Source organism: Nicotiana sylvestris, chromosome 12, assembly GCF_000393655.2.
Source record: "Nicotiana sylvestris chromosome 12, ASM39365v2, whole genome shotgun sequence".
NCBI lineage: Eukaryota > Viridiplantae > Streptophyta > Magnoliopsida > Solanales > Solanaceae > Nicotiana > Nicotiana sylvestris.
The window spans coordinates 113,329,383-113,345,771 of record NC_091068.1 but is presented as its reverse complement, the minus strand read 5'-3'; the positions used below and the strand labels follow the sequence as shown (position 1 = coordinate 113,345,771).

The window sequence follows — 16,389 nt, the reverse complement described above, 5'->3', positions numbered from 1 at the left end:
TATCTTGTGGTAGGCGTACCACCCGCTCCCATTTCATAATATCTTGTGGTAGGCATACCACCCGCTCCCATTTCATAATATCTTGTGGTAGGCGTACCACCCGCTCCCATTTCATAATATCTTGTGGTAGGCGTACCACCCGCTCCCATTTCATAATATCTTGTGGTAGGCGTACCACCCGCTCCCATTTCATTATATCTGGTGGTAGGCGTACCACCCGCTCCCATTTCAATTCACCACACAATCACAAGAAATCCTGATAAGGGAACATAAGTAATATAATAACTTCCCGGCAAGGGGACATAAGTAATATAATAACTTCCCGACAAGGGGACATAAGTAATATAATAACTTCTCGGCAAGGGAATAAGGATATCGAAATTTTCATCCCGGCAAGGGAGAATCAGCTATAACCAATCTCACTTTACTAGTACTCAGTCCAATTAATGGAAATACTTAATCATAGAGGATCATTAATTAAAGTATACAAGGGTTCATTCAAAAACACAACAATTTTCAAGTTAAGACCCACGGTCATGCTTGACACCAACGTATAGATACGTCGTACTCAACAAGAAGCAAGTAGCAAATATGATCCAACTCCTAATCCCTCAAGCTAGGGTTAAACCAAACACTTACCTCGATGCCTTGAACACCACTCAAGTCTCAATTATAGCTTTACCTCTTGATTCCACCACCAATCCGCTCGAATCTAGTCATAATTTACTTAATCACATTAATAAATGCTAAATGAATCAACCCCAATGCATGAAAATGAATTTTCAAAAGTCTTACACAAAAGTCAAAAATGACCCCCGGGCCCACGTGGTCGAAACCCGAGGTTCGGACCAAAACCCGATTACCCATTCCCCCACAAATTCAAATATATGGTTTGTTTTAAAATCGGACCTCAAATTGAGGTCCAAATCCCCAATTTTTTTGAGAAACCTAGGTTCTACCCAAATCACCCAATTTCGCCATGAAAATCTTTGATTTGAAGTTGAAATCATGTTAAAAGATGTTAAGAAGTGAAGATAATAAGTTAGAAATCACTTACCAATCGTTTTGGAGAAGAAAAGTTGTTTGGAAAATCGCCTCTTATGTTTTGGGGTTTTAAAAAGTGTAAAATAACTAAAATTCACGTGTATTTATACCCCTCCGAAGTCCCCACCGCGGACCGCAAAAGAAGGACCGCGGCCGCACAGGCTTCCTGAAGGCCTGCGGATCTATGCCCCGCGCGGACCGCGCAATGCCGACCGCGGCCGCACAGCACCCACTGCAGACCGAGCAAAGGCGACCCCGGCCGTGCTGGCCCCTCCGCGGACGCACGCGTTTCCTCGCAGGCCGCGCCAAAGGGTTCAGAGGCCTACAATATTTTTCTGAACCTGCAACATCTGATCTTTTTAAGCCTAAGTCATCCCGAAACCTACTAGAAACTCACCGAGCCCTCGAAACTCTAAACCAAGCATGCACACTACCTCAAAACACCCTACGAACATATTCGTGTGATCACATCACCAATAGAAAATCATGAACATCGAATTGAGCCTCAAGATTCATGAAATTTCTCAGATTTCCTTTTAAACATCATTTTTCCCAATTTGGGTCAGGATCACGTCAAACGACGTCCGTTTTTTACCAAACTTTACAGGAGTGATTCAAAACATATATAAAACCTGTACCGGGCGCCGGAACCAAAATACGGGCCCGATACCATTACTTTCACATCACTTTTCATTTTACTTTTCTTTAAACATTTTCAGAGAACAATTTCACTTAAAAATTCATAACTCGGGCTGGGGACCTCGGAATTCGATTCCGGGCATACGCCCGAGTCCCATATTTTCCTACGGACCCTTCGGGATCGTCAAATCATGGGTCCGGGTCCGTTTACCTAAACTGTTGACCGAAGTCAAACTTATTCATTTTGAAGTAAAAACTTAGAAATTTTCACAAGGTTTCACGCTTAAGCTTTCCGGTTACGCGCCCGTACTGCGCACATAAATCGAGGCAACTCTAAATGAGGTTTTCAGGGCCTCGGAAACAGATTTCAATTAGAAACAGGTGATGACCCACTTTGGGTCGTCACATTCTTTCACGATTTTCAGTTGCAATTCTTGTTCAAAACAAGTCCAAATTTCCATTAAATAATTTCAAATTTTATATAAAATCTCCTTATACTATCTATAACAAGTCAAAATAACACCCACTCCAAATTTCTCACAAATCAAATTCGAAATTTAAACTCACATATTTAAGCTTGTTAAAAATCTAATTTTCAACATCCAAATGGATTTGGTTTGTTGAACTAATATTTGAGTCACTGGTTCAAAAATTAACTTAAAAGCTTGAGCAATCTTTTTTAAAAATTAAATAGTAATTTCTAGGACCTATTGGACTTGGATGTTGAATTTTAGCCTATTATTTTTTGGGCTAGTTGATTGTAAATAAAAATATGGGCTATAAAATTAAAAAGTAGGCAGCCCAATTGTTCTTATGTGAAATTTTCCCTAATATATAATAGATAATAGATTTACATATTGTTAACTTAATATATTGATATGTAGATAAGGAAATATTTTGAAAAAATAAAGTTAATTACCTCTCGATTATGTAAAAGAATACTTAATACTTGAATGATGGCCAAAAATGTATAATAAAAATAAATTATGTAACAATCTATTTAATAAGTAACAATAAGAATAAAAGATTTGTGGTTAAATTTCAAAAAAGTTGCAAAAAAAAGGTTAGAATCACCCATTAATAAGTAATAAAAAAAGGCAATAAATACTTACAGTTAAATATGGACAAATAATTTGCAAAAGAAAAAAATTAACAATACACAACAGAAAGAGATAAAACTTGGGGTTTTAATATAACTGGTTTTTAAATTTTTCATTAGAAACTCGTCTTCTCCATGCTCTCAGCTCACGTTAGCTAAACGTGCACCGAGTGCGGCTGCCATGGCTAGGGGGTGAGGTAGAGGAAGAGGAAGGCCAAAAAAGGTCCCTAAGACGCCGATCTCGACTATTAGAAACTTAATTAGTACCAATTCAAAAGTTGAACAGTAAAACCAAGTCATGCAAACACCAGATCAGCATGAAGGAGTAGAAGCAAAAAAAGGTGAAGATTGTCCATTGACTAGCTTGGAGGTTAGTATGAAGCTAACTCTAGGCACATCAACTCAATCTAAGCAAAGTGAGACTACCAGTACCGCTATAACTGCTGGGAATTTCAATGGAATAGTAGCTGACTTGACAATTAAGGACATGCAGAAGACTATAAGCACAGAGGCAACTACAGAACAAAGAGAAGCTGCTATTGAAACTCGAGAACATATGAATCTAGAGGCTAAAGAGGGAAACCATGTAGATCGAAGAGAAGAACCAAAAAAGTGGTCCAACTTGTTCCAACAGAGTCGAGTTGCAACTCATGGAATGGCTCTTAGATATATCCCTCCTCAAATTATAGAAGGGCAAACTGTGGTACAACTTGAGATGCAGGATGTGAAGGAAGCTGAAGAAAAGTGGAGTGCTGCGATGATAGCCTATATTGTGGGTGAAAATCCGGGCTATAATGCTATGCAAAGGTACATTACTCAACATTGGCTTGATGTCGCTGAGCCAGTTCTATTTCTTCATGAGGATGGATATTATGTGATAAAATTCCAAAACCTAGCTGATATGCATAGAATATTTTATATTGGACCTCACACCTTCAGAAATAATCCAATAATTCTTAAGCCCACTAAAGCTATATTGGCAGAGATTATGGTGAGGGATCCTAGAGGGAGAGTTTTCCAGCAGGATCTAATATATGAGTGGAAACCTGTAACGACCAGATCGGTCGTTTTGGGCTTTTGCACTTTGTTCATCAGTTCTCGGGAATGACTTGCCCCGCGTGATGTATTATGACCTATGTAGATCGTTGGTTTTGATTTTCAGGGAAATCAGAATGAATTTGGAAGAACAGTTCTCAGTTTGTAGCTTGAAATTTGAAAGGTTTGTCCAAGATTTGACTTGTTTGTATATAATCTCGGATCAGAATTTTATGATTTGGTTAGCTCTGTTAGGTGATTTGGGACGTGGTTTGGTTAGGTTTTTAATCAAAAACGGAATTCGGAAGATTTTTAAAAAGTTTGGCTTGAATCTGATGTGTTCTGGTTGATTTGATGTTGTTTGAGGTGTTTTGAAGGTTGGTATAAGTTTGTATGAGGTATTGGGTTATGTTTGTGCTTTTGGTTGAGGTCTCGGGGGCCTCGGGGTGATTTCGGATGGTTGTCGAAAGAGTTTGAGATTTTGAGAAGTTGCAGATTTTACTGCTTCTGGTGTTTCTGCACCTGCAGATTGGGGATCGTAGGTGCGGTGCCGCAGATGCGGAAATGGTGATCGCAGAAGCGAATAAATGTCTAGGAGGCAGGAACTGCAAATGCGGTTGTGGGACCACACCTGCGAAGGCGCAGATGCAAAATTGACATCGCAGATGCGTTTTGACTGAGTTAAGTTAAAGCCACAGAAGCGGCTCATTGGCTGCAAATGCGGTACCACAGATGCGGCTGAATCACCGCAGATGCGGAAATAACTGGGGTCAGAATGTTATATTTTCTCCTTCGCGATTTTTAGAGAGTTTTCACCATATTTAATTCGGGAGAAAGCATGGGAGAGCTAATTGAAGAGGGAATTCAAGAGGATTTCGTGGAGGTAAGAATTTTGGACCCTAAACTTGTTTTTATGATGAATTTTAATATTTTGAGCTTGAAATCCATGGGAAATCAGTAGCAAAATTGGGGAAATTAGGGCTTGAAATTTAAGAGTTAAATTGGGAATTTGAGGGGACATTTGAGGTCCGATTTTGATGTTCTTGGTATGTATAGACTCATGAGAGAATGAAGATTCCATTGATGCTAATTTTATCGAGTTCCGAGACGTGGGCTCAGGGGTCGGGTTGGAGCAATTTTGTGATTTTTGATGCAAATTGGATATTTTCGAGTGGGATTTATTCCTTTAGTTATGTACTGATTCTGGCTAGACTCGGAGCATCCATAGGTCGATTCATGAGGGCAAAGGCATCGCGGGCTAGAATTTGGACCGAATCGAGGTAAGTAATGATTGTAAATACTGTCCTGAGGGTTTGAAACCTCGGATTACACATCGTTGTGTTGCTTTGAGGTGACGAACACGCTAGATGACGAGCGTGGAGTTGTGCATCATTGGGAGTTGTGACTTGGTCTGTCCCGTACGACTGTTAAGTCGCGTATTTGATTTGAAATCTTACTATATTCCATGTTCTAGTGATTTATATTATATTTTGGGTTATATGCCACGTTTGGGACCTTGTGCCGACCTGCTGAGACCCTTAAGGACACTTTCAATATTCTTCCTCACTCTATTTGTTTTGAAAGTATGTTCTCAGTCATGTTTTACCTGTTATCGTTTAAATCTAGTTTTATCACTTTACTTTTTTAAATATGAAAACTATTTAGGCTGAGTTCCCTGAATTACTGATAGACCAAGAGTTTGATTATGAGGTTAATAATTGAGGTAGACCGAGAGTCTGATTGGGAGGTTAATGACTGAGAGAGTCCGAGGGCCTAGTTGTGAGGATTATATATTTATGGATCGGGTTGCACGCCGCAGCAATATATATGTATATATGTACACGGATCAGGCTGCACGATGCAACGATATAGTGCTTGGGCTGTAGGAGCCCCTCCAGAGTCTACACACCCCCAGTGAGCATCGTCGACGAGATATATGGATCGGGCTGCATGCCGCAGCGATATATGGATCGGGCTGCGCGCCACAGCGGTTACTATATAGTACTTATTAAGCGTGAGTGCTGAGTATGAGCGCTGATTTAGTAAGAGTTGAGTCACGAGTGACTGAGAGGCTAGCCCGAGGGGAGATAGATATATACATGCACATGAGTGATGTTTTGCCTGAGGGGCCTGTTTATGAACTTATTGATTTTACTCCTCTTTAATTTAGTTTCTATCGAATATGTTGATTTATTGACTGCTTTTACTCATCTTTATACTGAGCCTCTGTCGAAACATTGAATAAATGTCTTTTCGAAAACAACTTTCATTTAAGCTAGGGTCTATGAGATGTTCAGAACTTAATCACTAATTCGGCTTCTGTTATTTCCACTGAGATTTTCTTGTTATAAGGTATTTATGACACCTGATTTGCCCGAGGGGTCATTTACGAACTATGTTTTGCTCGAGGGGCCAATTATGGTTTTCATCTCTTTTATTATAAAATGGTATTGAACCCCTACTGAAATTGTTGGAAGGTATTTTAAATGATTTTTACCAAAAGCTGGATTTTAAATGAGATGATTGACTCGTATTCTGATTTGAAAGCCTATTGTACTTATTGAGTTTATCATAACTGTGGATTCATCGTTTCCTACTACTCATTCTTTATTTACTCTTATTACTTACTGGGTTGGAGTACTCACATTACTCCCTGCACCTCGTGTGCAGATTCAGGTATTTCAGAACCCGGTAGCGGGTGTTGGTTGCTCAGACACGGAGTTATCAGCGTTAGCAAGGTGGCTGCACGACGTTCGCAGCACTACTTCCTTCCTCTCATTTTCATTTCTGTACTTAGTACATTTTGACTAATTTTGCTGTATTCAGACCTTGGTAGATGCTCATGGCTAATGACACCCCCATGTCGGGCTTGTATGTTATTTTCGCACTGTTCATTCAAACTTACATTATGAAATATTGGTTAATTAAAGGCTTAAAAATGACTCTTAATGATTAAAGGGTTAATATGGGTGTTGTGTCGGCTGGCCTTGTCTTCACGAGAGGCTTCATCACGACCGGGCCAGTTTGGGGTCGTGACAAGTTGGTATCAGAGCCTAGGTTACATAGGTCTCACGAGTCATGCGCAGGTTTAGTAGAGTCTCGCGGATCGGTACGGAGACGTCTGTATTTATCCTCGAGAGGCTGCAGAACCTTTAGGAAAAACTTCACATTCTTGAACTCTCGTCGTGCATCCTTGATTCAGCTTGAAATATAACTCTTTGAATTTCTTCCATGCATTCGTATGCGCGCATGAGCGCTCAGTATCAGATGTGCATCGATGGCTTTTGATTCCCCAATCGAGGGACGAGATGTGATCTCTGTGAGTTGATATTGGGCCAGTCTGAAGGACTTGAGGCCGGATTTTTTTTACCAATGGCTTGAGCACCGAGGTGCTGATTGTGTGAGCAAGTGTCTTCTGAACTTATATGTTTGGTATTGTCCCTATTAGTGGAAGTGGCGGCTGGATGGCTATGTGATAAGTATGTTAGTATTGCGAGATGTATCCATATGATTTAGAAGCGACGAGAAAGGTCCGCTGGAGGATAGAAGAACTATTAGGTGTTTGAATTCCATCTTGGTTCGAGGTATAGCCCCGAGTTGTGGGCGTATGAAGAATTTTTTCATGTTTCCTAGTTGGGAGTGAAGTAAATTTTATGTTGCGGTATGAGTTCAGACTCAGGAAGACTAAGTGACTGCGTAAAGTTTATGACAGTGGAAGGTATACAGGAATGTTAGTTGGAGGAAAAGCATGTGGGTTATCTCCTACGGAGTGTTCTGAGGTTATGTGATCCTCATGTTGTCTGTTAGAAGATCTCATTTACAAGTGAAATATAAGTGTTGAAAATTTAAATTTGGGCCACTTAAGAGAATGGGCTTGACTGTTGCGAGGATGAATGCGAGATTGACAGAAGATTCAAGTACTAGATGATCTGTGTTTCACAAGCTTACAAAGGATTTAAGTTAATCTCACTATGTTATTATGGCATCAATAGAGTATATGCGTTATGAGTTATTGAGTGTGTGTTGATCTATGGCTTCGAGCCAAGTGGGGGAGTCTGCTATCGATTAGTTTATTGCACGATTATGTGCTATATTTGTTACAGTTGGAGGCGTACGGGTGAATCAGTTATGGCTTACGGAGGTTTGAGACTGAGGATGGCTCGAGTAAAGGAAATGTTTTATAAAAGTTATGTCATGCTTCATAGGTGTATAAGAATCACGGGATGTCTTGAGTTTTTGTTGGTAAAGGATGCTCGGTGTCTAGAGCAGGAAGTTGCTTGGTTATATTGGGATGAGGTTGCATTCTACAGTGTATGAAGTGCTAATGAGGCACAGGTTGTTTGGTTATTTTGATCGGGCTAATTACAGTTTGAGTAGAGTGAATGACTCTCGAAATGGTTCTACTGTGTTCAAGATTTTACATGTAACAATTGGGTATTTTTCAAGTTGTATATGTGGCTAGAAACTGAGTTTTCATTGGAAGATGTCAAGACTTGTAGTATTTTCTATATTTATTATGGGATTCTATGTATCAGTATCAGGAAGGTAAAGGTAACAGATGTAGATTCGCAGGAAGTCTCTTCAGAATAAAGCATTTCAAGCGCGGTGTTGTTGGGAACATCTAGAGAGTATTCAGCGGCTTATGGACCATAGGACGATGTGGTTTTATGCTTGGGCCTCGTGAGGTAAGTATGGGTTGAGGAATTGTGATGTTATGGCAATAAGGAGTATCAAGTTGAAGGGAAGTTAGAAGGGAGCTCGGATAGATGAAATAGCCTGGTAGTAGGCCAGCTCGGTATGGTAAGGATATGATTAGTTCCTTAAGTGTTTACGAGGTAATGAGTTTCTACAGGTATTTCGCGGCAGTGCTCTTAGGTTTTGATGGCTTACATAGCTTGGTCGAGTTAGAAGGATTCAGTCCTGGCAGGTCTTGTTTGTGCAAGGGGAACTCGGAGAGTTCTTGATGGTTTCTACCTCGGTTGGAGATGTATATTTTCTATGGGCATGAGGAGCATGGTATGTATAGTGATTTTCTTCTAGATGGGAACAATGGAAAGTTCTTGGTTGGTTGAGTACATACTTGCTTGTGGCTTGGAAGAGATACAAAGTTCTTGTGGTTATCCTAGGGTGGTACGGTTTATGCGGTATGTTGTGTAGGAGTCATATTGGCATGTGTAAGGTCACGGTTTAGATTTGAAAAGAAGGTCAGAAATTCTTAGGCAGCACGGGCAGTTTTAGATAATTAGAGAAATGAGATTCAGATGAGCTTCAGATGATTTGGGAAATGATCTTCAGATGATTAAGGAAATGGTAATGCCAATTGAGGTGAATTGACGAGGGTATATGTTTTAGCAAAAGGCACTGTGATTAAGTTAATGGTACTTCGGTAGTATTGCAGCATTTCTTGTCAGATCGGCTGCTGATATCTGAGTTTGCTTGACAGCACAGAAGAATTTTAGAGTATCTCTCGTGGAATGATGGAGTACTAGAGGTGTGTTATATATGTGAGCGGCTGAATTAGGATCAGATATGGTAATTCGTGTACTTTATGTACTTGGAGACTGGAAGTTCTCATATGCAGGTTAGCTCGTGGTTGTGGATGGCATAGATGCGGGTAAGTTAATCAGATAATAGTATGTGTTATGATTCAGTCATTGTAAACCTTCTGAGGACTATTTAGATGTCGTGTGTGACAAGGCTTGATGTGTGGTTCATGGGTAGACCTATATGGATGTGTGTTCTGTATCGCAACGGCTTTGTTGACTTCGAGTTGCCAATGATGAGGGATGTGTTGGTTCGGTTGTTATTGAGCTGTTAGTAATCAGGGGTATCTATGAGTTATCTTTCCGTATTGCGAGGTGTTAAGGCTTGTTAGTTATAGGCACATGTGGTGCGGTGTTATTGGGTCCTTTCAGTGGAATTCAAGTGGGCAGTGTATCGGTTGTATCCCTTCGGGTATGTGTAATGTATGTCAATTGCTTCGCGGTGGGTATGATGATTGCTTTGGTTTTGACATCATATTGCGCATGGTTGTCAATTTTGAGCATAGTGACTTGATGTGTTTCATGTGGACTAGCGTTTGGATGAGGTCGCGCATTGGAGCGAAACTATGTGGATGTATGACCCTGCGAGTTAGATTCGTGTGTTCTGTTTCTATGATGGGACACGGGTTCTCAGTCTTGTGTTGTGGTGGTACTAGTGAGCTTGCAGTACAGCGCTTTCATTTGAGTCATTTTCATGATTTGAGTAAGCTTGGATTGTGGCTTATTGGTGCATGCATTGCACAAGTCGTGGCTTTAGTTTGTATTGATGTGTCAATGTCACCAGAGTAGTTGTGTTGGATTAGATGAGAGCGTCGAGATCTTTAATCAATACAAACAAATTCGATTCCAGCATGTTGGAAGGATAATATCGAGGTTCAGCTCAGAAATTTGCTATGGTCTTTGCCAAAGGAGAAGTGGCTTCATGAATGGTTGATCTGAGGAATGGTTATGGCCTACTATGTTGTTTATTTATCATTGGCAGTATATGAAAGTGTTGGAATGAGACTTTAGTGGATAAGGGGTTTTCCACCGGTATTCGGTTGTTGTGTGCAGTGATTGTGATTAGAAGTTATCGCTACAAGTGGTTGAGGTATGTGGTATATCATGTGATGGCACCTGAGGGTGCAGGTATGGGTTATTACAGCTAGTTCGGGCTTATTCAGAGTGTGGATGTGAGATTTTGATCTTGCGGATGATTTCAGGAGTGAAAATATGGTTCTAAGATTAATGGGCTAGGATGGATTGTGAACTTTCAGTTGCATTGTGTTATCGGGCCTATATGAGATAGGGTGACGTGGGATCACCCCCCAAGTATATGCATGGTAAGGTTATTCAGCGATTGGCTGGCTTTTGGGACAACTCTGGTCACGTTCGAGGATGAACGTGTGTTTAAGTGGGGGAGGATGTAACGACCCGACCGGTCATTTTGGGCTTTTGCACTTTGTTCGTCAATTCTCGGGCATGACTTGCCTCGCATGATGTATTATGACTTATGTAGATCGTTGGTTTTGGTTTTCAGGGAAATCGGAATGAATTTGGAAGAACGGTTCTCAGTTTGTAGCATGAAATTTGAAAGGTTTGACCAAGATTTGACTTATTTGTATATAATCTCGGATCAGAATTTTTATGATTTGGTTAGCTCCGTTGGGTGATTTGGAACTTAGGAGCATGATCAGAATGCATTTTGGAAGTCCGTGGAAGGTTTAGGCTTGAATTGGTGAAATTGAGATTTCGGGGTTTCCGGTTGATTGGTGAGATTTTGATATATAGGTCGCAATGAAATTCCGAGAGTTGAAATAGCTTCGTTGTGTCATTTGGGATATGTGTGTAAAATTTCAGGTCATTCGGACGTGGTTTGGTTGGGTTTTTTATCAAAAACAGGATTCAGAAGATTTTTAAAAAGTTAGGCTTGAATCTGATGTGTCCTGGTTGATTTGATGTTGTTTCAGGTGTTTTGAAGGTTGGTACAAGTTTGTATGAGGTATTGGGTTATGTTTGTGCTTTTGATTGAGGTCCCGGGGGTCTCGGGATGATTTCCGATGGTTGTCGAAAGAGTTTGAGATTTTGAGAAGTTGCAGATTTTACTGCTTCTAGTGTTTCTGCACCTGCAGATTGGGGACCGCAGGTGCGATGCCGCAGATGCGGAAATGGTGATCGTAGAAGCGGATAAATGACTGGGAGGCAGGAACCGCAGATGCGGTTGTGGGATCGCACCTGCGAAGGCGCAGAAGCGAAATTGGCATTGCAGATGCAGTTTTGGCTGAGTTAAGTGAAAGCCACAGAAGCGGCTCATTGGCCGCAAATGCGGTACCGCGGATGCAGCTGAATCACCGCAGATGCGGAAATGACTGGGGTTAGAATGTTATATTTTCTCCTTCGCGATTTTTAGAGAGTTTCACCATATTTCATTCGGGAGAAAGCTTGGGAGAGCTAATTGAAGAGGGAATTCAAGAGGAATTCGTGGAGGTAAAATTTTGGACCCTAAACTTGTTTCTATGATGAATTTTAACATTTTGAGCTTGAAATTATGGGAAATCAGTAGCAAAATTGGGGAAATTAGGGCTTGAAATTGGAGAGTTAAATTGGGAATTTGAGGGGCCATTTGAGGTTCGATTTTGATGTTCTTGGTATGTATAGACTCGTGAGATGATGAAGATTCCATTGATGTTAATTTTATCGAGTTCCGAGACGTGGGCCCGAGGGACGGTTTGGAGCAATTTCGTGATTTTTTATGCAAATTGGATATTTTCGAGTGGGCTTTATTCCTTTAGCGTATTCTAATGGTTATGTACTGATTGTGGCTAGACTCGGAGCATCCGGAGGTCAATTTGTGAGGGCAAAGGCATCGCGGGCTAGAGTTTGGACCGGATCGAGGTAAGTAATGATTGTAAATACTGTCCTGAGGGTTTGAACTCCCGGATTACACATCGTTGTATTGCTTTGAGGTGACGAACATGCTAGATGACGAGCGTGGAGTTGTGCAGCGTTGGGGATTGTGACTTGGTCCGTCCCGTACGACTGTTAAGTCGCGTATTTGATTTGAAATCTTATGATATTCCATGTTCTAGTGATTTATATTATATTTTGGGTTGTATGCTATGTTTGGGGCCTTGTGGCGACCTGCTGAGACCCTTAGGGGCACTTTCACTATTCTTCCTCACTCTATTTGTCTTGAAAGTATGTTCTCAGTCGTGTTTTACCTGTTATCGTTTAAATCTGGTTTTATCACATTACTTCTTTAAATATGAAAACTATTTGGGCTGATTTCGCTTAATTACTGATAGATCGAGAGTCTGATTGTAAGGTTAATGATTGAGGTAGAACGAGAGTCAGATTGGGAGGTTAATGACTAAGAGAGGCCGAGGGCCTGGTTGTGAGGATTATATATTTATGGATCGGGCTACCCATCGCAGAAATATATGTATATATGTACACGGATTGGGATACATGCCGTAGCGATATAGAGCTTGGGCTGTAGGATCCCCTCCGGAGTCTGCACACCCCCAGTGAGCGCCGTCGACGAGATATATGGATCAGGCTGCACACCGCAGCGATATATGGATCGGGTTGCGTGCTACAGCGGTTACTATATGGTACCTATTGAGCGTGAGTGCTGAGCGTGAGCGCTGATTTAGTAAGAGTTGAGTCACGAGTGACTGAGAGACTAGCTCGAGGGGCAATAGATGTATACATGCACATGAGTGATGCTTTGCCTGAGGGGCCTATTTATGAACTTATTGATTTTACTCCTCTTTAAGTAAGTTTCTATCGAATATGTTGATATATTGACTGCTTTCACTCATCTTTATACTAAGCCTCTGTCGAAACGTTGAATAAATATTTTTTTTAAAACAACTTTCATTTAAGCTCGGGTCTATGAGATGTTCAGAACTTAATCACTGATTCGCCTTCTGTTATTTTCACTGGGATTTTCTTGCTATAAAGTATTTATGACACCTGGTTTGCCCGAGGGGCCGTTTACGAACTATGTTTTGCCCGAGGGGCCGATTATGGTTTTCATCTCTTTTATTATAAATGGTATTGTACCCCTATTGAAACTGCTGGAAGGTATTTTAATAATTTTTACCAAAAGCTGGATTTTAAATGAGACGATTGACTCGTATTCTGATTTGAAAGACTGTTGTGCTTATTGAGTTTATCATAACTGTGGATTCATCATTTCCTACTGCTCAGTCTTTATTTACTCTTATTACTTACTGGGTTGGAGTACTCACATTACTCTCTGCACCTCGTGTGCAGATTCAGGTATTTCGGAACCCGATAGCGGGTGTTGGTTGCTCAAACGCGGAGTCATCAGAGTTAGCAAGGTGGTTGCACGACGTTCGCAACACTGCTTCCTTCCTCTCATTTTCATTTCTGTACTTAGTACATTTTGACTGATTTTGCTGTATTCAAACCTTGGTAGATGCTCATGGCTAGTGACACTCCGATGTCGGGCTTGTATGTTATTTCCACACTATTCATTCAGACTTACATTATGAAATATTGTTTAATTAAAGGCTTAAAATGACTCTTAATGATTAAAGAGTTAATCTGGGTGTTGTGTCGGCTGGCCTTGTCTTCACGAGGGCGTCATTACGACTAGGCCAGTTTGGGGTCGTGACAAAACCAATGTATTGTGACAAATGCCAAGCTATTGGCCATGTCTGTTCTACTCACCAAGAGCCTAAAGAGCAAAAGGAGGTTCAACCAAAGAAAGTCACTTATGAATGGAGAACTAAAGGACCAGTCACTAATGCTACAAGTAATTCAGAACCTGGGCACATAGAAGCAGAGGCAACTGGAGAGACAAAGTTAAATGAAATTTCCAAGGAAAGGCCTCAGCAGTATCCAACAGAGCAGTCACAACAAGCAAGTCAACACCAGTTGGCTAGAGATGCAGAGGGTTATGGAGTTGAAGCAATTGATAAAGGCAAGAAGCAAGTATTGAATTTCAGCCTTGAAAACTTTCCTATGTTAACACCTTTAGCTAGTAGAGGCAGTTTGAAAAGTGGAACAACAGGTGCTAGTGGAAGCTCTAACCTACCCCATGATAGATGTGGGGGATCTAAACTCAATCAATGAGATGGTTAATCTGGAATGTTAGGGGCATTAATAAGTGGCACAAAAGGAAGGAGCTGAAAAACTATCCAAAGAATAAAAACATTAGTTTAGCTGGGATCATTGAAACAAGAGTAAAGGAACACAATGCTAGAAGTGTCAGCCATCATATAGCCCCTGGGTGGGAGATGTTCAACAACTATAATGCTGCAATCAATGGAAGAATACGGTTACTATGGGATACTAATTATTACTCAGTCAGGGTGATTAAAGCAGAGGCGCATGTACTACATTATGTTGTCACAAATATCATAAATGATCATGAATATGCAGTGTCCATAGTTTATAGTTTTAATACAGTTGAACAAAGGAAACTGTTATGGGATAACTTGAAAGAGATAGAGCAAATGACATTCATACCATGGGTGATTGGGGGAGATTTTAATGCTGTTTTGCAACTACAAGATAGAATGCATGGAAATCTAGTTACTAAGGCTGAGACTCAAGATTTCAGCAAATGTATCCAAGACCTGAAGGTTAGTGAATTGACTTGGGAGGGTGATTATTATACGTGGTCCAACAAGCAAGGTGGTGGTGACAGGATATGGAGCAAAATTGATAGGATGTTTGGTGATTATAAATGGATGATGCAATGGGGTCATATATCCACCGTGTATGAACTACCATTTATTTCTGATCATGCTCCTATGACACTAACCTTCAATGATCAGCACAGAAGCAGGAAAATCCCTTTCAAATTTTTCAATATCTGGGCTGAGCATGAGAGGTTCAATTATGAAGTGCAGCAAATTTGGAAGCAAAGTTTTCACAGACAGAAGATGCAGAATGTGTGGATGAAAATAAAAGCACTAAGGCTAGTACTGAGAAAACTAAATGTGGAAGAGTTTAAGTTCATTAGACAAAAGATAGAGATAGCCAGAATTGAACTTGAACATGGCCAAAAAAGTATAGACACAAGTAGCTCCTCTGAGCTGTTACTGCAAGAAAAGGAATTGATTTAGAATTAGGAAAAATTGGATCTGATAGAAGAGGGAGCTCTGTAACAAAAATCCAGAACAAAATGGATACAACTAGGTGACTCTAATACTAAATATTTCTCAGCTATGATGAAAGAGAGGAGCCAAAGGAAGCAAATAGTGGAGTTGCATTCCAGCACTGGCAGCAGGATTACTGATTCAGAAAGCATCCAAAGGGAGATAGTAGAATTTTATAAATCACTAATGGGTACTGCTGCCCATTCATGCCCTGCTATAGACAAAAGGGTTATGTGTATGGGAACTAAAATTAATCAACAACAAAGGATTGAGTTATGCAGAGAGGTGACTCCAGAAGAGATCTATGAAGGATTATGCTATATTGACAATGACAAGGCCCCTGGTGTGGATGGTTATAATGTATATTTCTTCATAAAAAGCATGGCATGTTATTAAAGATGAAGTCACTGCAGCTATTATGGAGTTTTTTAGCATTGGGAATCTATACAGAGCTATAAATTGCACAGCCATAACCTTGGTCCCTAAGGTGTCTAAGCCTAAAACTGTGAAGGAGTTCAGACCTATAGCATGTTGCACTGTCCTCTACAAAATGATATCCAAGGTTCTAGAAGCAAGAATGCAAGGCATCATTAGAACAATTATTAATGAAGCATAAGCAGGGTTTATACCTGGGAGAAAGCTAGCAGACAATATCCTTTTGGCTCATGAACTGGTGAAGGCTTATACTAGGAAGAATATATCTCCTAGGTGCATGATAAAGATAGATCTCCAGAAAGCCTATGATTCTGTGGAGTGGCCTTATATGAAGTAAGTTATGGAAGAACTAGGATTCCCTCAACTATTCATATCTTGGGTTATGGAATGTGTTCAGACAATTAACTACTCTATTGTAGGTAATGGGGAATCAACTAAGCCCTTTAATGCTGCTAAAGGATTGAGGCAGGGAGATCTC

General features: G+C 40.5%; 1 protein-coding gene across 1 annotated transcript; it reads left to right on the top strand.

Moving 5' to 3' along the window:
• Positions 1-14,441: 14,441 nt before the first annotated feature.
• LOC104237965 (uncharacterized) lies at positions 14,442-15,443 on the top strand. Its single transcript, XM_009792209.1, has one exon. The coding sequence runs from the start codon at positions 14,442-14,444 to the stop codon at positions 15,441-15,443; it is 1,002 nt and encodes a 333-aa protein (XP_009790511.1).
• Positions 15,444-16,389: the final 946 nt, after the last annotated feature.

What these genes read in the sequence shown, in the direction of transcription:
- LOC104237965 (XM_009792209.1), top strand. Translation starts at nt 14,442, where the DNA reads ATGAGATGGTTAATCTGGAATGTTAGGGGCATTAATAAGTGGCACAAA.